Source organism: Pongo pygmaeus, chromosome X (genome assembly GCF_028885625.2).
Source record: "Pongo pygmaeus isolate AG05252 chromosome X, NHGRI_mPonPyg2-v2.0_pri, whole genome shotgun sequence".
Classification (NCBI taxonomy): Eukaryota; Metazoa; Chordata; class Mammalia; order Primates; family Hominidae; genus Pongo; species Pongo pygmaeus.
The window spans coordinates 112,222,853-112,248,482 of NC_072396.2; the positions used below are offsets into that span (position 1 = coordinate 112,222,853).

The 25,630-nt window shown below is 39.5% G+C and overlaps 1 protein-coding gene across 3 annotated transcripts in view; it reads left to right on the plus strand.

The window, feature by feature from the left end:
• The window catches only part of VSIG1 (V-set and immunoglobulin domain containing 1), a 35,293-nt gene that overhangs the window by 3,959 nt on the left and 5,704 nt on the right, over positions 1-25,630 (plus strand). For 2 of the 3 annotated variants that reach the window (XR_008497118.2, XM_054471828.2), the window contains exons 2-5: positions 10,143-10,306; positions 19,052-19,250; positions 24,816-24,971; positions 25,383-25,502. Coding sequence is in view for 2 of the 3 variants with exons in the window: in XM_054471828.2 (XP_054327803.1) it covers positions 10,143-10,306; positions 19,052-19,250; positions 24,816-24,971; positions 25,383-25,502 (639 nt within the window). In the remaining variant the exon portion in view is untranslated. Of the gene's footprint in view, positions 1-10,142; positions 10,307-13,533; positions 13,642-19,051; positions 19,251-24,815; positions 24,972-25,382; positions 25,503-25,630 lie in introns of all 3 variants that reach the window. The other variant, XM_054471827.2, reaches the window with a different exon arrangement.

The window sequence follows — 25,630 nt, forward strand, 5'->3', positions numbered from 1 at the left end:
TATATATACTATGATATATACTATATTATATATATATACTATGATATATACTATATTATATATATATACTATGATATATACTATATTATATATATATACTATAATATATACTATATTATATATATATTCTTTTGAGACAAAGTTAAGCTCTTGTTGCCCAGGCTGGAGTGCAATGGTGCGATCTCGGCCCACCGCAGCTTCCGCCTTCCGGGTTCAAGTAATTCTCCTGCCTCAGCCTCCTGAGTAGCTGGGATTTACAGGCATGCACCACCACGCCCGGCTAATTTTGTATTTTTGGTAGAGACAGGGTTTCTCCATGTTGGTCAGGCTGGTCTTGAACTCCCAACCTCAGGTGATCCGCCCACCTCAGCCTCCCTAAGTGTTGGGATTACAGGTGTGAGCCACTGCGCCCAGCCTAAAAATATTTTTAAATGTTGATTAAGTGTGTACATCTTGGATTATTTTTCTTTAATAATAAGCACTGGTTTTGTTTTATTATTATGATTATTATTATACTTTAAGTTTTAGGGTACATGTGTACAACGTGCAGGTAAGCACTGGTTTTTAAAAGAGATTACACATATTTCAACCACATATGCATTTTTGTTTTGTTTTTAAATTTGGTCAAGTCAGTGAGGGACATTGTGTTCTTGGGTTTTGTTTAAATCAGATACTAATCTTTACTTTGCTATTTATTCACAGTCCTATTGATGTAGAAATTTTTCTGACTTATTCAATTTTTAAATAATTTCTCAACTTAGAATGACTTAATCCAAAGGAAAGGAAATTTTTTCCCTGACACTCAGAGAATCACCTCCACTTTCGGACTAAATTTGCACTGCCTATTGTATACATGTGGCTATTGAAATTTAAATCACTTCAGATTAATGAAAATTATGAAGTCAGTTCCTCAGTTTCACTAGCCACATTTCAGGTGTTCGATAATTCTATTTGTGCTACTGAACTGGATGGCGCAGAGGTAGAACATTTCCACCATCACAAGAAGTTCTGTTGGACAGCGCTGTAAGGGTGAGCTCAGAGGTTTTAAGTAATGTGTACTAATTGAATGATGTGACATTTTAAAAAGGCTCATCTGGAAATAAATAACTTTTAGCTCTGAAGCATATCATCACTGTATCATGGTTGGACAACATCTGAAAAACATCTTTTCTTCAGAATTTAATTGGTTATGGTGCTAAGAATTGGGAATCTGGGCAATAAAATGGCCTGGAGGTTTTGCTTTGCCAATTGTTACTTATTTACATGACAATGTGTAGTACCTCAAAAAATATTGTCTCACTTTAAAATTTGAAATTACCATCCTAATTCCAAGGTGATATTATTAAACTTTTGCAGATTTCTAATTAGTTACACATTTATATATCTTCTATATTTAAAATGTTGGAAATGTTTGAATCAGATTTATATTTTCCAAATCCTTGATTTTCATTCACCTTTATTCTCATCTGTGCTATAAATGGCTTCCTGCTGCACTGAGGGATGGCAGAGATTGTGTCTGTCGTGTTCATTATTGTTTCCTCAGTGTTTAGCACTGTTTGTGGCACAAAATGGGTGCTCAACTGATATTTTTTGCTAGGCTCCACAGCCTCTTCCATGGCTTGACTTGTGTGAGTACTGTGTGTACTCTGCCATCAAACACTTTTTCCAGGAGTGGCCTCCAAAGGGGGTTTGTGGGGTTTTGTTTATTGTTTTGCCTTATCTGTTCATAAATTCTCACCCTTAACCAATCTCGTAACAGTTACTGGGTCCCAAACTAGAGAACAAAAATTATGGCCAAATAATATCTCTAAAATCTCTGTTTTTAGGGAATAAGTCTGGGAACTTTAAGGGCTACCAAAACCCCAGTTTTATCCTTTTTATTTTGGACACTTTAAAGACATTTGGAAGTCATCATTTAAGCATGGCCAGAGATGTGGCTAACTTCCAGGAGAAATGAAATGGGCTCTTTGAGGGTGGGAGGGAACCATCTTTCTCCAGTGAAGTTTTTGTTGGAAAGATTAGCTGCTTTCTGAAAGCCAATTTCCTTTTTGGAGGAGGCATTATGGAAACCAGGAAAGCATGGGGAGGAGAATATTGGGAAGAGGGAAACTGTATGGAGTTAAAAAGTGCTGCATTTATGTTTGCGTTCAGGAACTTTTCTTAATTTATCAGTGCATTGGTTGCCATTAAACAGCCAGCTTGTGGCAGGAAAGCAGCTGGACCAGGTGGCCTGGCTGTGACAGAGAACACAGATATTGAATCCATGAAACCAAGAGTAATCAGTACAATGATTTTTTTTCTTTTACTTTTTAAAAGTGTTTGTCAATCCTTTAAGTTCTTTTTGTCTGACTGCTGTCATTAAGTAAGAAAAATATGAAATAAATAAGTCTTTGGGTATGCAAAATTGGGAAGATGGACAGGAATTAGTCCCTCTATGCAATTTCCTCTGAATCTCTCATAATTTATGTATCCTTATCCCTTCCCCTCAACCCTCCAACACCCTCTGTGACCCTGCAGGCAGCTAGGACAGCATAGAGAGTGTCTCTTGAACTTGACTTTCTCTTCCAGTGCTTGCCTGCCAATCCTGTGTCCCATCCTGGAGAACTTTTATAGTCTTTGACAATGCAATGGATAGTAACCAGTTAATAAGATAAGCCAGTGACTGTATAGTGCTCCCCAAAGTGCCACCACCTAAAAGAGCCCTTTGGAAAGTGCTCATATAGAACTGAGAATTTTAGTATAGTGGCAGGCTGGATTTGGGTAGGGAGCACTTCGGTGGTCCTCCAAATCCTATGGGAAGCTTAATTACTTCACCTTTCTGTAAGGCCAACAGTTCTCAAAATTTGTGATCTCAGGACAATTTTACACTTTTAAAAATTGAGGGAGATTTCTGGTCTGGACATGTAGCACAGACCTGTTTTTCATTGTTCCTCCCTGCTAAGCACAAGTATAAACCCTGGAAATAATGCAAGAGACAACCAGGGGAGAACTCTGGAAGGTTGTAAGAAGAAGGCAAACTGGTTTGAGACCCAGGGAAAAACAAAGAGCAAGGGTATCCTATGTTTCCCACCCAACAGAAGAAATAAACCTAGTCCTGGCCATTCCTGATACCCAACTGAACAACAGAGGGCAGCCCAGGTAAGCTTACTCCTCCCTCAGAGTCCCTCTGACAACATCAGGTAGGCCCAACACCACAGGTAAGGGGGGATCTTCAGAAACCCCACCAACAACAGTGGACAAAAGAAGCATTCGCCTTCTCCCTGGGCCTGAGATGTCCCACTTTCACCTAGAGATATCGAGGTGGGAGGGTAGAACAGACACGAGGCATAAAGTGATGGCAAGCAGCCCAGTCTGGGAAGGCTGTGTCTCAGTGGGTGTATGACTGTCCTCCCCTCCCCATAGAGACACCAACAGTGCAGGGCGCCAGTAGAAGTGTCCCACCATACCTACCCCAACTGAGAGACACCTGGAAGCCTGACCTAGGGAAACCTTTCTGCTCCTTCAGGCGATATGATCTGGGACAAATGTCAGCCTCAGTGATACCCGATAAACCAAACAGAGCAAAACAATACTGAAAATTAAACTGCTGTTAGAACAACAGACCACAAAAGTAAGCCAACACCTGCATGCATGTGAAGCATAAATAACGTGACTGACTGCAAAAATAAAAAATGTAAATAGGACTTTCCTAACATAGTAGACAAAATGTTCAATCAAAAATCATCTGTCACACCAGGAATCAAGTAAATCACAACTCGACTGAGAAAAGGCAACTACTGCCAACATTAAGATGAATCGGATGTTGGAATTATCTGACAAGGATTTCAAAGTAGCCATCATAAAAATGCTTCAACAATCAATTAACATTATCTTAAAACAAGTTAAAAAAAAAGGAAACTTGCAGAAAAGAAAAAGAAGTTATAAAAATATAAGAAAGAAGGAAATTCTGTCATTTGCTACAGCATGAATGAACCTGGGGGACATTATGCTAAGTGAAGCAAGCCAGACACGGAAAGACAAACACCACATAATCTCACTTATATGTGAGATCCAAAAGAGTTGAACTCAGAATTAGAGTAGAATGGTTACCAGGGACTGTGGCTTGGAGGGAGTGGGAAATGGGGAGAAATTGACCAAAGGGTACAAAGTTCCAGTTAGACAAGAGGAATAAGTTTTAAAGACCTATTTTGCAGCATGCTCACCATAGTTGATAATAATGTATTGTGCATTTCAAAACTGCTAAAAGCATAAGATTTTAGTCTACACATTGGGTACAGTATACACTGTTCGGGTAATGGGGTCACCAAAATCTCAGAAATCACCGCTAATGAACTTATCCGCGTAACCAAACACCACCTGGTCCCCAAAAACCTATTAAAAAAATAATAGATTTTAAATGTTCTTGCTACGAAAAAAACAAAACTAAACAAAAGATAAGTAGGCCAGATGTGGTGGCTCATGCTTGTAATCCCGCCACTTTGGGAGGCCGAGGCAGGTGGATCACTTGAGCTCAGGAGTTCGAGAACAGCCTGGGCCATGTGGTGAAATCCCATTTCTACCAAAAATACACATACACACTCACACACACACACACACACACACACACAAAATTAGCTGGGCATGGTGGCGTGTGCCTGTGGTCCTAGCTACTCGGGATGCTGAGATGGGAGAATTGCTTAAGCCTGGGAGGCAGAGGTTGCAGTGAGCTGAGATCACACTACTGCACTCCAACCTGGGTAACAGAGTGAGATCCTGTCTGAAAACAAAACAAAACAAAACAAAACAAAAAACAAAAAAAGGATAAATATGTGAAGTGATGGATATGTTAATCAGCTTGATGTAATTATTCCACAGCGTATGCATATATTAAAATATCACGTTGTACCCCATAAATATTTGCAATAATTATTTGTTAATTAAAATAAAAATTAAGTTAAAAACAAGAATTTTAAAAATACATACTTTGCAATTGTCTACTATTTTTCTAAAGACCCTTATAATCTATAGGTTCTTTCTCAGTTTTCTTTTTTCCCCCTTGGAATTATTTTTTGAATAAAACTGGCTTGTTTGTCCCCTTCCCCCCAAAAACAAATATAAATTATAGAACTGTAAAATAAAATAACAAAAATGAAAAACTTGCTGATGGACTCAATAGAAGAGCAGAGATGACAGAAAATAGAATCCATATCTGGTGAAACTATCCTTCAGGAATTAAGGGGAAATAATCAAATTCTCAGTTGAAGGAAAACAAAAAGATTTGTTGCTAGCAGACATACTGTTAAAAAATAGCTAAAAGGGTTTCTTCAAACAGAAAATAAATGATAAAGAGCAATCAGGAAGGATGAAAGGACAACAGAAAGAGCAGAAATGTAAGTACATAAAGTAGACTATCTTTTAACTCATGAGTTCTATAAATCATATTTGATAATTGAAACAAAATTATAACACCATTTTATACTCTAGACAATGATATTTAAAAGTGGGGAAGGTAAAGGAACCTAAATGGAAGTGAGATTTATACACTTCAATCAAAGTGGTAAAATATTGATATGAGTAGACTGTTATGACTCACACATGAATGTTGAATACCCAGAGAAACCACTGGGAAAACTCTACAAAGATATATGTTTTAAAACACTATGAATAAGTCAAGATGGAATCATAAAACATGCTCAAGTAACTGTCAGAAAAGCAAGAAAAGGGAAACAGAAGAATAAGAACTAAAGGGAACAAACAAAAAACAGATAATAAAATAGCAAACAAGAATAATATATCAATAATTACATTAAATAATCATATTGAATGTGAATACAACTACAGTAGCCCCCTTTCATCTGTGGTTTTACTTTCTGAGGTTTCAGTTACCCATAGTACAGTACAATAAGATATTTTGTGAGAAAGTGTGAATGTGTGAACACAATCACATAATTTTTACTCCAGTACATTGGTATAATTGTTCTATTTATTAGTAGTTATCATTGTTAATCTCTTACTGTGCCTAATTTATAAATTAAACTTTATCATAGGTTTGTGTGTATAGGGAAAAAAAAACAGTATACATAGGGTTCAGTACTATCCATGGTTTCAGGCATCCACTGGGGGTCTTGGAATGTATCTCACTCTATATGCTACTCACAAGAAACTCACATTAAATTTGATGACATAGGAAGATTGCAAGTAAAAATATAGAAAAAGATGTACCACATAAGTATTAATTTTTCAAAAATCTGGAAAAGCTTCATTAATATCTGATAAAGTAGTCTTCAGAGCAAAGAAAAAGAGATAAAGAGAGACGTTACCTAATGATAAATGGATCAACCCAGCAGGAGGATACAATGATCCTTAATGGGTACACACCAAACAACTAAGTCTCAAAATTCGTGAACAAAAACTTATCAAGCTAAAAGAAGAAAGAGACAAATCCACAATTATAGTTGGGAACTTCAATATGCCTCTCAGAAACTGAGTAAATCTATTAGAAAGAACATCAGTAAATATAGGGAAGATCTGAAAAAGACAATCAATTAACAGAATCTAATTGAATATTTTTACGATTTTATATTGGTTTATCCATAGCGGTTTTAAATTATATCTGTTTGTATAGAACACTCCACCCAACAACAGCAGAACACACTTTTTTTTGGCACCTGCAGAACATTCACCAAGAATGTGCTTGGCCGTAAAACAAACCTAAACAAATTTAAAATAATTGAAATAACACAGAGTATATTCTCTGACCACAATGCAACGAAACTAGAAATCTGTAGCAGAAAAGTATCTAAACACGTGGAAATTAAACAACACTCTTCTAGATAATCCGTGGATCAAAGAGGAAATCTCAAAAGGAATTTTTTAAAAATACATAGAACTGAATGCAAATGAAAACACAACATATTGAAATATGTACCATGTAGCTAAAGCAATTTTGAGAGAGAAATTTCTAACACTAAATGTTTACATTGGAAATAAAGAAAGGTCTTAAGTCAATAACCAAAATTTCTACATCAAGGATCTAGAAAAGAAGACCAAAATAAACCCAAAGAAAGCAGAAGGAAGGGAATAATAAAGAGCTGAAATCAATGAATTTGAAATAGAAAAACTATAGGGAAAAATTAATAACACAAAAATTTGCTTTTTTGAAAAAAAATCAATAAAACTGACAAACTTCTAGCAAGACTAATAAAAAGAGTTAAGACCCAAATCACTAATATCAGAAATGAAATATGGAATATCACTATAGATCCTGCAGTCATTAAAAAATATAATGAGAGAATGTTATGAACAACTATACATTCATATATTTGACAACTTAGAAAAAAATTGGCCAATTTATCCAAAGCAGCAAGCTACTAGAACTCACCCAATATGAAATAGATAATCTGAATAACTCCATAACCATTAAAGAAATTGAATTCATAATTTTAAAAGCTCCTACAAAAGAAATCTCCAGGCCTAGATAGCTTCAGCAAATAATTCTAACAAACATTTAAAGAATTATTAAGATCAGTTTTACACATCTCTTCCAAAAAACAGAAGAGGAGGAAACACTTCCAGCTCATTTTATGAGGCCAGTATTATGCTGATACCAAAACCAGACAAAAACAGTACAAAAATAGAAAACTACAGGCCAATATCTCTCTCATGAACTTTGACACAAAAATCCTTAGCAAAACACTAGGAAATTGAATCCAACAATGTATGAAAAGAATTATACACCATGACCAAATAGGATTTATTTCAGGTTTATAAGGCTGGTTCAACATTCAAAAAGCATTCAGTGTAATCCACCATATCAACAGGCTAAAGAAAAAAAAATATGATCATATCAACTGATGCAGATAAAGCATTTGACAAAATCCAATATCCATTCATCATTAAAACTCAGCAAGTTAGGAATAGAGGGTGTATTTGTTTCCCAGAGCAGCTGTAACAAATTGCCACAAATGGGGTGGCTTAAAGCAAGAGAAATTAATTCTCTCACAGTTCTGGAGGCCAAATGTTTTAAATCAAACTGTTGGTTTCTTCTGAGGGCTCTGAAGGAGAATCTGTGCCATAAGTCTCTCTTAGATGGCTGCTGGCAATTCTCGGTATTCTTTGGCTTGTAGATGCATCATTCCAATCTCTGCTTCTGTCTTCACAGAGCCTTTCTCTTTGTGAGTCTCTGTGTTAAGCCTCCCTCTCCATTTTCTTATAAGGACAACAGTCATTGAATTTAGGGTTTGCTCTAAATCAGTGATTATCTCATCTCAGGATCCTTAATTACATCTGCAAAAACCCTATTTCTAAATAAGGTCACATTCACAGATACTGGAGGTTAGAAATTGAACTTATCTTTTTGGAGGACACAATTTAACCCCCTATAGAGGAGAATTGCCTCAACTTCATAAAAACACCTACAAGTAACCTGCAGCCAACATTATACTTCATGGTGAAAGACTGAACGCTTTTGCCCTATGATTGGAAACAACGCAAGGATGTCCACTCTCATCTCTCTTATTCAACATAGTATTGGAAGTTATAGCCACTGCAATTAGGCAATAAAAATAAATAAGAGGCCTACAAATTGGAAATGAAGAAATAAAACTTTCTATCCCCAAAAGATTTGCATCTAGATTATATAGAGAACTCTCAAAACTCAATCGTTAAAAAACTAAACAATCCAATTAGAAAATGAGCAAAGGATATAAACAGATATTTTGCTGAAGATTTACAAATGGCAAATAATCCCATTAAAAGATATTTAGCATCATTATCTATTTGAGAAATGCAAATTAAAACCACGATGATTATATTACTTCATACCTGCCAGAATGTCTAAAGTAGAAAACTGTGACAACACCAAATGCTGGTAAGGATGCAGGACAACTGAATCCTTTTTTTTCGTGGCGGAGGGGAATGTATAAAGGTACAGTCATTCCGGAAAACAGCCTGGCTGGTTTTTTAAAATAAAATAAAATACGCAACTGGCATATGATCCAGCAATTGCACTGTTGGGCATTTTTGCCAGAGAAATAAAAATTTATGTTCATGCAAAATCTGTACCTGAATGTTCACTGGAGTTTTATCCAATACTCAAAAACTAGAAACAGCCCAGATGTCCTTAAATGGATGAATGGTTAAACAAACTGTATTACATATATATCATCGGGTACTACAAATCAATAAAAAACAACAAACTACTGATACACACAACAACTTGGGTGAAATTTTAGATAATTATGCTGAGTGAAAAGAGTCATCAATTCCAAAAGGTTACCATGATTCCTTGTATATAACATTTATGAAATGACAGAATTTTAGAAATGAAAGACAGATTAGTGGTTGTCCATGGTTAGGACAGGAATGGGGTGCAGGATGGAGGTGAGTGTGATTATAAAAATGTCAACATGAGAGGTCTTTGTGGTGATGGAACTGTTCAATATCTTGACTGTGATGGTGAATACACGAGTCTACACATGATAAAATATAGAATTAAATGTGCATGTACACACACACAGCAGTACACGTAAAACTGGAGAAATATGAATAAGGTCGATAGGTTTTATCAATGTCAGTATCCTGGTTGTGATATTATACCATCATCTTGCAAAATGCTACCATTGCTGGGAACTGGGCAAAGTGTACATGAGATCTGTCTTATTTCCTAGAACTGCATGTGAATCTACAAATATATAAATAAAAATTTTAATTAAAAATTATTGAGGACCCCAAAAAGAAACTGATATGTTTTGCCTGAGATTTACCCGATTTTAAAACTATAAGTCCCACATTCAAGGAATTCCCACGGTACTGGGAAAACTGGGTCAGTTGTTCTCTATACTCCCAGACAGTTTTGGGTCCCTGGACAAGACTTTAAGAACCTATGTAAGGCCACCCTTAACAGAGAAGAAATTCTCAGTTTAGTGTTATTACCACACCGTCATCTAGAATTTGAGTATCTTCATATGATAATTTGTTAGAAACTCCCCTCCCACTACCCCAATGAGCCCCAGGAAAACTCAACTTTCTTGTATGGTTTATTCTACCTTCTTCCCCTCACCTTGGATTCCTCAAATAAGATGTCTTTGTAACTGTTCTGTAATGAAACAGTGTTACCAGAATGTGAGTATGTACTATTGATTTTTTTATGATTATTTTTTCAGGTCAGGTTAGTGTGGTGCAAGTGACCATCCCAGACGGTTTCGTGAACGTGACTGTTGGATCTAATGTCACTCTCATCTGCATCTACACCACCACTGTGGCCTCCCGAGAACAGCTTTCCATCCAGTGGTCTTTCTTCCATAAGAAGGAGATGGAGCCAATTTCTGTAAGGACACTTTTTCCTAAACTCTTCACCTTTTGTAGTTCTGACTGAAAACTGTTGGGGTAGAAAAAATGTGAAATGTGAAAGAATGGCATGCCAGTGACAGTAGTGGCAGGAATCTCAGATACAAAAAGTTTGAAGACAGCTGTATAGAGAAGATCACCATCTAAATGACTTGACTCTTGTCCTCTCTTCATATTTAGTTATAACCCATTATCTCAGTTCTGGGTAGGTCCACATCAAGTGGATCATGTATTTTAGAGAAGACAGAAATGGTTCTTCTCATAGGTGAAATTAACAGTAATTCTGAAAGGGCTCCCCCTCCACCTTTATCTCCCTATTATTTCCAGAAGAAACTAGTTCAAATGCAAGTCCTGATTGATCTGCAGATCTCTGCCAAATTTAATATCTAGGATCTGGCTGTCAAGTGAACTAGCTCACTGTGCTAGACTGAGGCCTGACAGAATGAGACTCTTCAGATGGGTGAAGAAGGGCCATAGTAGTGATGAACCCTGCGTAGTTCATCAAGAACAGCATGAGGATAGAGGACAGGGGATGGAGTGGGTAGGCATAGGGTCGGGGGGAAGAGGTTGCTAGAAAAGGATGGGTTGAAAGTCAAGGGAGGATAATGATTTCACATGCAAGCTGCCTATTCCCAGGTTTCCTTCATCTGGCCTTGAGGGAAATTCCTTCTTTAGCCCAAAGATTCAAATTGTATACTCAAAGGTGGGTGTGTGTGTGTGTGTGTGTGCGTGCACGTGCACACACATGCATGTGTGTGTTTGTGTGTTCCTGCACATGTTTATATGAGCACATATGCCATGCATGCCTACACATATCCCTTGATGGAAAAGGTCTGTAGCTTTCATCAGGTTCTCAAAAGGTTGCATGACCCAAAGCAGAGTTTAGAGAAGAGACAAGTCAGTGTGGTTTGGAATAGTTGGATGCAGCTGAATTGGGCCTTGAAGGAAAGGAAAGGTTTTGATTAGTAGAAAGATAGAGGGAGAGCAAGTTGAGGAGGCTGGGGGAGGCCTAGGGACAGGGGTGGAGAAGAAAGAAGGCATTAGTTTAGAGGAGCCACACGTTGGCCAGTGTCACTTCAGCCATCACTAGTCCTTCGGAAGTGCTGAGTCCTCTGTTTACAAATCCTGAGCATTTGTTTAGCAAGAAATGCCGTACAGGGGGAGAGTCCATCAATGCCACTCTCTAGTCCAAGTTAAACAATTTTGCTCAATGCTGGTTACCTTGGACAAGTATCTGAATCACTCTGTACCTCTCTTTAAAATATGGTAGATCAGCAATACCCATGGGGAATCAACTGACATAATGCATGTGAAAAATATAAAGCCCTGTAAGTTTTATCCCTTGTAAACACTATTATGGTTATCATCATCCACAGCAGCACCACCACCAACAATGCTTCTACCAGTTTCCATCACCCAAGATGTCCAGACCAAAGGCCTTGTATGTAGGAGTCAACTAAGAAATTATTGCCTTCTTTTGCAGGATGCTCTGTTAGATTGTAGATGGCAATAATCACATGACCTTTCTTCCTTTTTGAAATTCAATTTCCGGACTAGTCTTTTCAACACATTCTTTATCTGTAGGCTTGAAATCCTTCTCATTTTGCCAGGTGGGGCTGGATTTAGAGAGACCTTGCCAATGTATTTTGAAATATTTTCTGCTTGATACTCAAATCAAGATGTTCTCAACTGCCTGAAGGATGGGCAAGGCCACAAATTTTTATTTATGCCTCCTCTGACACTGGGATTTACAAGGCCACCTCTTGGTTGAACTGCGTGTCTAGTGAGGAACTGGGAAGGAGCTGCAGAGCTGAAGGATTCTGTGACCAGCAATGAGCTTTTTCTATACCAGGAAATGCAAGGGAAGAAGATATGGTGATTGAATTGAGTGTGACTTGAGCCCAGAACATCTCTTAGAAGCACTTTAAAAAAAAAATCTGTTAACAAATAAATATTTATTGAGTAGCTTATTTACTTGCCATTTGCTTCATTCTTCAAAATGTCAGGTACAGGTGGGGCAAGTAATTTAAGATATATACTCTTTTGGAATGTCCACATCAAAGGAGGGCCTCTGCACTGAGCTGCTGGATCAGGCAAAACATGCTCTCTGATCTTAAAGCTGCATGATACCTGTGTTACGCCTGTGCCTTAGCTACATAGAAGACAAGCTTTCGTGTTTTTATTGCTCCCACAGCTTGGGAGCAATAAAAATCATCCCCCTAAAGGCAAATTTTATCCTCCTTCTATTTTCCTGTCTTTCTTTAGCTTACCCTAGCCAGATCCCCATTACAACCATCTTTAGCTCTCTACTTCTAAAGAACCGGAGTCCTTCTCCTGACTCCCCATATCCTGCTGGCATGGGCTTCTCACTGCTTTACCAGATGAGTAGTTTTGAAGTCCTAGTGGAAATCGCCTGATGAATGTCAATTCTTCTTGCTCTGCCACTTATTTATTGACTGCGTGATCTTAGACAAGTCGTTTGACCTTTCAGTTGTTCCATTTCCAATCTTTACAATGGGGCTACTTACCTATCTCATAGGTTGAATATGAAGATTAAATGGGATGATGCTTGTGAAGCACTATGAAGCCTTCTACCCAGTAAGCATTCAGTGAATGTGAGCTTTTATTATTGGCAACATCTCTTACAAAATGGCGATTTTGCAAAATCCCTGTTCCTTCCATACCCCTGGTGATCTAGAGGGACTGACTCATGGGCACTAGGGAGCCTAGCTCAAGAAGATACACTTGAACAGGGACAGAGCTCTTCAGGGCCATCCTAGCCCACTATCAGCTTCGGGTTCCACTGCCTACCAGGTCACTGTGGCTAAAGGGAGGGCCCAGGCCCTTTCTCTACCTGCTTGTTATCCCTGAACTGACAGCCTGCTCAACCAAGAGGTTGCAGACATCCTGTGTTGAGGTGGTATTTTTCAAAATGGGATTTGGCCTCCATTTCAAGACTGTTTCCTCTTTGAAAACATTCAAAATTCTGTGGAGCATGTTGTGTGTTAATCCAGGGATTGCTGGTGGAACATTTATGGGAGGATAAAAAGACTGCTGCACTATTAGACAATTATGTGATTTATGGGACTAAGATGTTGCCAGACATCAGCGGTCACACTGAAAGATTCAGTTCAACTCCTGGGTTTATGTGGCAGTATACTGTGTAGCATTCAGCTCTCAGATCCACCCATTTCTGCTCAAACACAGCACAGCTCGTGCCTCAGTACTGAGGGTATGGAGGAAAAGGCAGTCAGTCAGTGTCTAAAAATGATGCATGCAAGAGACGCTCGGGGAAGATGTAGCTGGACCTCTCAGGTAAGAACACTTATTGGTGTACTACTGGACTTCTTCATTGTTTGGAGACTCCAGGGCACTGGCACCAGCTTTAGGAATGGGATGGGAGGGTCTGACTTTGGTAACAATCAAGATCAGCACAAGCCCCTGACAAAACTGGGACAGTCTTGAGTTTACCTTCTCACATCCATGTCTGGAGTTCTTCTGCCTCTTCCTAAAAGCTCAGGACCCTATTGCTTCCCTGATCAGGGCAGTGGCCAGCTCTTTCCATAGTCCCATCTTCTCTTTCCTGAAATCATTGTGTTAGATTAGCAATTGACTCTGAGGCCTGGTATTCCTCAATACCCAGGGGCTGATGTTATTTCTTACTGACTATCCCCTTTGGCAAATAGAGACTGAAGTATCCCACAGGTCTTCCCACCAAGAAGGCCAGGATATTCATTAGCATGGTCCTTCTCTCAGAGAAACATTCCTCTCAGAAAATATGAACAGCTTTAGATAGTCAATCCCTCAGCAGGGAATCTCAGCTGAAAACTCTAGGCCAGTTATGGGCAGGCTAACATGGAAATTTGGGGTGGTCTGGTGCCTTTCTGGTCGCACAGATGGCCTCATCTTCCATCCAGCCTGTTAATGCTAACACTACAGAGACCTTACCTGTCCCTGAACAGACCATGCATTGACTCTGCTTAGCATGAATCTCTCAGACAATACTTATTCTTCAAGAATGTTCATAGTGAAAAATACCCTTTGCCAGTCTCATAAACAACTTAGACAACTTCTTTCCCAGGACCTAGTGTTCTTATGTTCTCTGGCTTCTCAGGTTTTACAACCTGAAATACACAGGACAGAGCCACACAACAAAGAGTTGTCTCCCCAAAATGCCAGTGTCACCCCTACTGAGAAATACTGCAAGTTCTTCCCTACCCCACCATCAAATTTATGTATTGTGTCCCATTCACTTTCTGCTAAATCTGATAAATTAATCTCATGGTAAGGTGTTAGGGACTAGTGAAAGCTTATTTTATTCTCTTCTAAAGAATGCATTGAATCAGGGACCTTCCATGCCTTCTTCCAAAAGGAGCAACTCAAATGGCAGATACCCAGGCAAATGGCAGGTTGGTAAGAGAGTTGGTTTGGAAACAAGAGAGTCTTTCTTTTGGTATCCTATTTCTTGCACATGCCATCCCTGCACTGCAATACAGTCCAAATAAAATTCTGAGCTTGTGACCATTGCCACCTTATACCTGTACACCCCTTCCCTATCCCATGGCTAGCCCCTCTATCAGTAGTACAAGAAAGCAAGAAGCTGGAAAGGAAAGAATGGGTGGTTTGCTGTGGACATCCATGTCCTCCACCTTCCCAGAAGGAATCTGCAAAAGCAGCTCTGAAAGTTAACTCCAACTCAGATTCAAACAGAAAGCAGACTGAATTCTTTCAACCCTTCTTGTTTATACTCCTTGCTTCTAGTTAGAGAGCAGCGTCACTAAGCTGAGGAAAAAGTCTTTTAGGACAAATCTGGTTCCCAGCTGCACGGCCTTGTGTGAATAGGAACTTGGCACAGTAGGAAGGGAAAGGTTGCTCTGCAAAGAACTGAGGGGCCTACAATTGCAGCTGGCAAATATTGAGGGCATCATGTTGTGAACATACTCAGCATGGGAAGCATCATGCCAATAAATAGCAACAATTGGCAGGAGAAAGGTTGGGCTGGAGCAGGGAATGGAATGGTCCCAAAAGGAGAAGTTTGCCCAGGAATCATCTTTCTCATCTTAAGAAGGACTGTGAGTGCCATCTTAATATATTCAGTGGGAATCAGGAGGTCTGAATTCCAGGTCTGACTGTAAATTGTGTGACCTTGGGAAAATGGCTCCCTCTATTGAGGCCTCGGGGTCCTTTTTTGTATTAGAAAAGGATGAATTCGAGTTTACTAACCGCAGGCCTCTGGGTCAGATTTGGCCAGTGGATGTATTTCAGTCGGCCTGCCCAGTATTTTGTTTGTTTGTTTCAACAGTTTGAATGCCTTGTTTGCGTTGACTTTTCCATTCCCTGCAGTCCCCGTGTCTATTATGAGCTTACCACTTCTTACCAGCCCCTCCCAGCCATTTCCCATATTTCCAATATCCATCGGGCTCCTGAAGGCCTCTTAACCTTAGAAACCACAAACCAAACTATCTCACAAAGGTCTTATAATTAATGTGCAATTATGACTCCACCCATCAGCCTCTAGCATCACCCTGGGGGCAGGCAGAGAGGACCTTGGGAGAAAGCAGGGCAGTCTACCATGAACCCAAGCACAAAGTGCAAGTGGGTAAAAGGTTAACAAGTGCCCCTTAAGAGAACACTGGGATGGATTTCCTTAAAAAAATCACCTCCTCCCCACCTCCCCCCAAAGATGTGGCTCATTGTACATCCAGGGCTTTTTCTGGATCTCCATTGCTTTGATGTCTAAATTGATAATATTCTTTCTTTGAAAAGTGTACAAGCCACACAGGATCATGAGCCGGGCTTTGGCCTCTGCTCAGCTTTGATTTTTAAAAGAGTTATTCTTTTATGGAAAGTGGAATCAAGTTGTAGTCCTTCCTATATGATTAGATAAGCAGTTTCAGGAAAACACTTCTTTCTTTTTTCTTAACAAGGACAGTGTGACTGTGTGGACTTCCCCTTAACAGAAAGCCCCTCCATGTATGTGTCTGGCTGCTGCTGTCTACCCCCAGGTACTTTACTTCTCACAGAGAACTGTGAAGCCAAAGCCTTGGCTCTTTTAGGTCTCCATTGTTAGCCCTCACTACCCCCATTTCTGTCTCTAATACCTTTTAGTGTCAATCGTGAGAGGGCAAAATGTATTAGACTACAGCATGAGGGGCTAGCATGTAAGAGGTAGTAAAGGTCTTTTTCATAGGTAAGGTTCCAGGGCCTCATTGCTTATATACTCATTTCACCTTGACTCATGCCCACCTATGGGACTTTTACAGTGGGCTGGACACATGGATACAGTGGACACTTTTACTTCTTTTCATATCCTAATTCTGGCCTAAAACACACTAAAATAGTGTGGCCTCAAGATCTCTGCAGAAATAAGGTCCTTTTCACCTGGATCCTCTGGGACTTGCTGTGGGCCTCAGGCATGACTGATGTTGTATCTCATTGTGATGTCATCAAGCATCAGTATAAAACAGGGCTGATGTTTTACACTGTCCACAGTCTCCTTGGGAGGAGGGGAAGTGGCCAGATGTTGAGGCTGTGAAGGGCACTCTTGATGGACAGCAGGCTGAACTCCAGGTAAGAAACAACAAGACCTCAAACTGTCAATTAGAAAGTAAATAAGCCCAATGCAGCCTAGTGAAATTGAAAGCCTGATAGCGTGGGTGTCAACTCAAATGAAAGTAATCCTCTGATGTATTGAACCTCCTTCTGTCCCACTTGAATATCTGGAGTTAATCCTGGCTTTCTGGTTTGGAAGTCAAACAAGACCATTCTGGGGCAAGAGTTTGTGATTTCAGTAGGTGTGAATGAATGAATTATAAATGGCTGCATTTATAATGCAGGCAAGAAAGCACGTTGATGTTAGAAAAAACGGGAGAGAAACAAATAGTTTTCTCTGTAAATGTGCTCTTTTCCTGGGAATTTTCCCTCAAAATCCAGCTTCCTGCCTTAGTTTTAAAATATATTGACTTTCTGCTTAAAGGAGAAAACATTTGAATTCATCTAGACAATATATTTTGGTTTTCTAATTGCTTTCCCTCTTTTATTGGCCTATTAAGGTAAAGCCCACAGTACAAGGAATTAGGAAAATTGGATTCCAGATCTGTCTCAACCATCAATTTTGTCTTTTATTTTTTAACCTCTCTGGGCTTTGGTTTCTTCTGTAAAGTGAGGGAAGTGACTTAAATGAACTGTAAGGCCTTCCAGTAGATTTTATGAAAAATTAGTCTCACCAGACTAAGACAATACAATTTATTGAACAATAACAATCACTTGAATAATATACATTTACATGAAACCAACAAAATATGTACATAGAAGGTGTGTATTATGAAGAGACCTCAGGAATTACCTAATCCAGTGATTTCCCAGCTTCGATCATTCATGTACCATCTACATGATTTTTGTCATATTTGTGTATCACCAGCACTATTTATTATTTAATGTTATTTTCTGTATTGACTTGTTTTCTTAAAATGTTAAAAAATATCTACCTTAATCTACCCTATGCAACAATATTCAGGAAGTCATAGATTTAATGTGTTAGATTTTTCTGTTTCTAATACACATTCAAATTTTAAGTTTTCATTTATATACTACCTAAAATCAACTTAAATGCCTATACCTGGTAAATACATATCATACTTTGGAAAACATTACTCTCTTTTCTCATTCAGTTGTGGAAAGTAAAGGTTGGAGAGATTAAATAACTTTGTTTCTTATCTAAAACCAGGTTACCATGGAGGCATGACTAGAGGCCACCTCCCCTAACTATGTCACAGTGAGGGGCAGAGCTGTGACTAACTCAGGCCACCTGACCCCTAGACCAGGACCCTTTCCACCATATCATGCTGCTCCCACAGTTGCCATTATGATCTAAGTATCTATGCTCTTTAATAGAGATGGGACTAGAATCCAGATCTTAAGTTTAATAAGTTATAATAATAATAAATGAGCCCTTGTGGCTTCAGATGGGTCACTTAATCTCTCTGGGTCTGAGATGCCTTATTTGTTTAAATGATAGAAGAATTCCAGTTCTGCCTTCTGCCACATGGGGAGAAAGATGGTAGCTATCATTGGCTGAGCACTTCCGAGGTCCTTTACTAGATTTCTTAGTTTCATCTTCACAACACCACTATAAAGGGATGGGACCAGATGATTTCTAAGATGCTTTTCTGCTTTGCTTCTAATAAACAAAACAAACCGAAGTTTGTCTATCCAAAAGAGTAGGTGTGTCTAAAAGGAGCATGAACATTTGAACATTTAAGGAAACCAGATAGTCTCATTGGGTAAGGTAAATTCAAATTTTAAGAAGTTTATAAAATGGTAAAAAAAAAAAAAAAAAAAAAAGATGGTTTTGGTTTCCCATCAGACATTTGTGTTCTACACAATGAGTTTCTCTCAGGTGGATTCATTAAGTGAGCATCTTGATCTCCTAGTCCAAGCTTAGGTGTTGAATCCTGTCAGCTCCAGCTGCCTCCTCCTCTGTAAGATAGGCATACTAATCCCTGCCCTGATGACATCACAGAGCTGCTCTGAGGGCCAAATGCGTAGCTGTGAGCAAACTAAAGTGCCCCATTGAGTTGAGAAACCTTGGCCACAGGGACCTGTTCCTGGTGGGGGGAAGATGCTGCTTCTTTATCAAAGGTAATGTGTTTAGAAGAAGCTTTCAGGTAGCTTATCCTAGTCCTGGACACTCTCCAGTTCTCATTTCTGTTATTTTTCTGTCTAGATTTACTTTTCTCAAGGTGGACAAGCTGTAGCCATCGGGCAATTTAAAGATCGAATTACAGGGTCCAACGATCCAGGTAATGCATCTATCACTATCTCGCATATGCAGCCAGCAGACAGTGGAATTTACATCTGCGATGTTAACAACCCCCCAGACTTTCTCGGCCAAAATCAAGGCGTCCTCAACGTCAGTGTGTTAGGTATGAGCACTTTTTTCTGCCTTTTCTTTTCTTGGAAAAAGTTAGGACACTGAATGAGCCAGGACAGTGAGTTATGATGCCAATTAAGTCTCTGTAGGTAAATATACTCCCTAATATTTTCATTATCAGGGAAATAGAGACAAGCTACCAGCCCAACCAATACAGTAACACTGAGAAATCACTCATAAAACATGCAGAACAATTGTGCAAAAGGGCTGCCAAAATGACAGCAGTAGATGACCCAACCTCCAGTGATCCCTATCTCTGAGGGATGGAATGAGAACAGATGAGACAATCCACCGTCCCACAAAATGATCACTAGCAACTCTTTTAGAGGAAACCTCCATTTACAGCCAGATCTACCTGGGGGAGACTACTGTCAACTTATTATTCCTTTTAAGCTCGACACAATTCCCACCATTAAATTATTCTTTTAAATAAAGACAGGAGAGTCCCTTTTTTTAAATGCTAATGTTATTTGGAAAAAGGACTGAAATTAATCTAGTGTTGAGAATCAACATATTTACATACAAATATTCATTATATGATATTGGGCAAAACATATCTGCTCTTAAAATGAATTTGGAATCTCATTTATTCAGTATTTATCGAGTTACAGTGATGGAGGTGTTGTTTTTGCCCTTGGGAAGCTCCCAATTTTGGCCATTTCTAGAAGTCCTTTCAGTCTCTGTCTGAGAGGACAATGTGGGCTAAACTTCCATCTGCAGGCTGGGATTGGGAAGTATCAAAGCAAGGGATGAAAGAGCTGCCAATCCTCAACTTTTACAGACAGACCAGTTGAGATGAGCATTTTCCCACTTCTAGGTAGCCCCAAATGGAGCTGATCTAGTCATTGCTCCTCTCAAGCTGTGTGCACACATCACAAGAAAGGAGGAACTACATCAAATCAGTGACTTAATAATTGAGTAGCTTGGAAAAGCAGCAATTGGTAACAAGGTGCATACCTAAGAGAACTGTTTACAGTTGTCCTGGCTTGCCACTCAGGTAATGCCACAAAGGAACCAGCTGACATGTACTGTGAGGTTTGCCACTGCATCTACCCACCTGGGAAAGAGGGAAAGGTACCTAAGAGCTATTTTTTAAGAGTGGGTTAGCTTAATCAATCATATTTTTATCTTACTGAGTTCTGTGCCAGGAATTGGGGTACAGGAACAGACAAGAGAAGTATTACTCAAGCATATTCCTGGGAGAGTTTCTGTTTCAGTTTGGAAGACTAGTGTATTAGTCTATTCTTGCATTGCTGTAAAGAAATACCTGAGACTGGGTAATTTATAAATAAAAGAGGTTTAACTGGCTCATGGTTCTGCAGGCTGTACAGGAAGCATAGCAGCTTCTTGGGAAGCCTCAGGAAACTTACAATCATGGCAGAAGTCAAAGGGGAGGCAAGATGTCTCACATGGCTGGAACAGGAGGAAGGGGAGGGGAAGATGCCACACACTTTTAAACAACCAGGTCTTATGAGCACTCACTCACTATCACAAGATCAGCACCTAGGGGGAAATCCGCCCCCATGATCCAGTCACCTCTCACCAGGCCCTACCTCCAAGATTAGTGATTACAATTTGACATGAGGTTTGGGTGGGGACACAGATCCGAACCATATCAACTAGTTATATACATGGGAACTAAGTGGTGTGCTAGTGTGCTATAAATGCCAAGGCATCAAACTGGCACTCAGAAGACCTGAGTTTTAGATCTTACTCTGTACTCAGTGACCTTATACAAGTCAGTCCACCTTTCCCTGACCATTGTGAGATGGGGTTATAATTTCTGCCCTGTCTTCTTTACAGGTTTGTTATGAACAGTTTTGTTATTTTACCTATAAAATGAAATACTGGAGATCGAAGAGGTTTTAAATGTTCAAAAACTGGAGGGATTAGCTAATGATTTTCTGTTGCTTCCTGGTTCTGGGATGTTCTGATCAGAAACAATCTAAAGAAGCCAAGCCTTTTCATCTCAGAGCTTGGAAATAGCCCTGAGATAAAGTTAGACAAGAAGGTTAATATTCTTAAATTTAAAGCTCAGAGGATCCTAAATCAATTTCCATAAGAAGTTGAGGGTCACTTCCTCTCAGAGGTGTTTTTTCCCGGAAGTTTTTGTGTCAGATAGCTCTGTGTCATGACTTTTCCTTAAGCAGCCATGATCCAGACAAGGTAAGAGGCAGAAGGGTCTGTGGATTTCCTTGTTTGTTTAGGAACTCTAAAAAATATTGTTTTTATTAATTGGGCAAAGAACAAAGGCCTCCTCCAAATTTAGGCTTTTTGGAAAATTTGAGACTGCTAATTTTCTCTAAAAATTGCAGCGACTATTTGCAATTCTCAAATCTCATTGTATATGAGTGCCAATTTTGCTTGCCCTGACTGAAAGGTGAGGCAAGATGGGGACAGGTGGGTAAGAGAGAGAGGTTAATTGTGGGGAGAGGTGTTGATATTTCCTTAAAGATGTCTCTCATAGCAACGTATCTTTCAGATGTTTTGTTACCCAGCAGTGAGCATCAATCCCATGCATTTACTCGTTCATGCATGAATTCGTTTAACAAACTCTGAGCACACGTGCCAGTTACTGTGCTAAGCAATGGACATGGGGAGATGTAAAAGATAGGGTCTTAGCCCTCCAAAATTCAGTCTAGCGAAGGAGACAGACGCATAACATAAAAGCTTTCAGTGGAGGTATGAGAGGAGAGCTATGAGGGCACAGGGGAAAGGGCAAAAAGCTGTATCAGGAATTGGAGAAGGCTTATTGAAGAAAGGACTTTTGTGCTGAATGTTGAAGGATGTGCAAGAGTGTGTGATGAAGAAGAGAGGCTGAGATGGCAAGGCACAGTTTAGGTGAAGGAAACAGCAATGGGCAAAGAACCAGGTGGTTTGGATGGCCATTCATTTGAGAGCTTTCCATTAGGTATGACAACCTTGGAAAATTAATCTCTGAAAAATACCCGGATCAAGTTTGAATAATTATTTTGTGTGCATTTGGAATGAGCATCATCTACCTTCCGCAATTTGGCACATAAAAAGAAAATGATTGATTTAGGGAAGGTTTAAGAACTTACTGTTTTTTTTTTTTTTTTTTTTTTCTGAGGTGAGCCTTTTCCTCCCACCCCAATTCTATTGAAAGCAATAAAGCTAAATGGTAGATCAATGGCTTTGCCAGTAAAACACCCAAGTTCCACTGGGGACTTTAACTGGATGAAATGTCAGTTCAATCCTGAGTCAGTAGTTTTAGAAAATATATAGGTTTGGGACTTGGTTCAAAGTGATGCACTAAATGTTTTGTTAATAAAAAATAAAAGGAGAAAAATATTCTAAGCAAAAAAAATGCCTATCTGAGTTTGATTCTGGGCTCAAGAAATGAGTGCAAGTCAGTCCAGGTTGTTGCCATAATTTAGTTCAAGTCCTGGTGTCCAACTTTGTGATGAAACACCCCCATTTAATTTTCTGTTCAAATTGTTCTATTCTGTTGTAAAGGCTATAAAATAGCCATCTTTTTAAAAAGGCAGTATCTAAATCTAGTGATAGCTGCAATGGGCTTCTGGTTAAATAGCTTAGTTTAGGATAGGCACATCCAACAAGTCGTTCCCACCTGAGAAAATCATTGGTGAGAAAGAATAAAGAACTAAGTAGAAGGATACTTCTTTTAATTAAAAGACACCTGCTTAAAAGATAGGGCTAGTAAAATGTTCAAGAATTATACCTATATGCATGTCTTCTCGCACCTGTGTACAGATAGTGAGAGTCTGGGATGGCTGAGCTGAGCAGAAGTCAATGGGAGAGTAACTTTAGTAGCAGGAATTAGTCCTGCTGTGGCCAACAGAAATTCCAGGTTCTAGGCCCTATATTTATTATTGTATTTAATATTTGGATCAGCCAGAGGTTAGATAATCTCTTAGTCACGTTTTACAGATGAGTCAACTGAGGTTTGGCTAAGTTAGGTAACTTGCCTACACAGATCCAGGGTAGAGTTACAGAGCCCGTATTCTGTGTGGATCCAGAGCTGTGCCCTTAACCACTGCGTCTCAGGTAAGAGCTGTAGGACTGAGTAATATGACACATTTCATGTCTAACTCACCTAAATTAGAGAACCTAAGCTTTAAAGGGTTCTAGAGCAAAATGAAGATAAGCAAGGTGAGTTGGAAAGTATAGAAATTTACATCATTGTCTGTATATAAGATAGATATATAAGGTGTATAAGGTAGATGTATAGATATAAAATAAATATCTAAGATAGATAAGAGATATAAGATAGATATGTAGATATGATAGATATATAAATGTATAAGATATATAAGATAGAATAAACCATGCAAAGTAAGATGAATGAGGAGATTCAGATTCCCAGCTTCCCACAGGACTTCTCCCCTGACGTGTTTTCATAAGCAGCTAAAACTCTACGTCCCAGACTGACCTCATTAGTACCCCTTCCTCCTTGTCACCCCTTTACCTAAAACCTGTTCCTCCTGCTGTGGTCTTGGAGGCCTCTTCCCCTCTCTAAAGTCATCTCTCATCCCTCTCCCACCCCACTTTAGAACTGTGTCAAAGTTACTTTTGAATTCCTGGTGCCTAGTCCCATGCCGGGCCCACAGAAGGCATGGGTGCTTGCTGAGTGAAGGATGAATAAATATTTCAGGGCTGAGTAGCGTGCACCCCCCAAATGGACTTCCCCTACTGATGATGCACACAGGAAAATTCAAACCTTTCAACTATTTGTGTCACCCACAGATGAACAAATGCAGAAAAAAAAAGAAAATAATCATAAGGGAAAAGAGAAATACAGCATTAAATATTTTTAAAAGAATAATAGGTTATCTCAGAGTATTTAAGGGTTCTATTTCCTTTAAAACTGTGCTTTTAAAGCATAAACTATGTTCCTAGTCATTTAGTATTTGCTTATATTTGGCTGTTTTGATAAAGGCATATTTTAAGACACAATGCGGAAATTCATGGTTATAAATTTGGGGAGGAGGCAGACAGAGGAGTCACTATTTGAATCTTAATGGCCTCTTGACTAGAAGTGCTCTGCACTTGAAGTGCTCTACTCCCACCTGGTGGTGCAAGCAGAAAACTGCCAAAATACATTTTAATAATTTTTTGTGTGTGTGTGTGTGTGTGTGTGTGTGTGTGTGTGTGTGTGTGTGTGTGTGTGTGGAGACCCAGTCTCACTTTGTTGCCCAGGCTGGAGTGCAGTGGCGTGATCTTGGCTTACTGCAACCTCCGCCTCCCAGGTTCAAGTGATTCTACTGCCTCACTCTCCCAAGTAGCTGGGATTACAGGCGCCCACCACCACGCCCAGCTAATTTTTGTATTTTTAGTAGAGATGGTGTTTCATCACATTGGCCAGGCTGGTCTCAAACTCCTGACCTCAGGTGATCCACCCACCTTGGCCTTCCAAATTGCTGGGATTACAGGCATGAGCCACTGCGCCTGGCCAAGAATTTTTTTAAAAAATAAATAAACACACATATTCAAAATGAAAGTGAGGAAGTGACTGCAATTGTCACAGACTGCAATTCATCCTAAAGAATTTTTATTCTTTGTCATTGCCTTACAGTGAAACCTTCTAAGCCCCTTTGTAGCATTCAAGGAAGACCAGAAACTGGCCACACTATTTCCCTTTCCTGTCTCTCTGCGCTTGGAACACCTTCCCCTGTGTACTACTGGCATAAACTTGAGGGAAGAGACATCGTGCCAGTGAAAGAAAACTTCAGTAAGTGTAACCTGCAGTAGACCCTGGAAAGGCCTGGTGTCTGTGGTTGGATGACAGCAGGAGTGTGTGGTTGGCTGCTTGACCTTACAGTTCAATCTTCTTGTTTTCTCAGTGGTGGCGGGTGGGGGGCAGGTAATGTAAAAAGAATGCTTGTCTCCCAACACGATGACTGCGTTCTGGTCTACTCCCCAAATTCTAAAAGCCAGCTCAGAGATGGTGAATATATAGAGAACAGGCATGGTCCCAGGTGAGTTAGCACTGGAACAGTCCTGAGGGGCCTAGTTGAATCCTGAACAACTCAAGAAAGAGAGGCCAATATGGGGGAGTGGGTGGACATTGACTGATCTGTTACACTGATGTTATCCGTACGCACAGAAGAGATCTCAAAAGTCTATTTCCTGGTTTCAACAGACCCAATCACCGGGATTTTGGTCATTGGAAATCTGACAAATTTTGAACAAGGTTATTACCAGTGTACTGCCATCAACAGACTTGGCAATAGTTCCTGCGAAATCGATCTCACTTCTTCACGTGAGTTGACCATACAACTTTAACAGTTTCTCCTTAAATCAAGTAGTCTGGGCCTGTCAGCCAAATAAATTAGTTAGGATCCCCGGTTAGTGCTTCCTGCTTCTCTGGAGATTTGTGTGCTTTATATA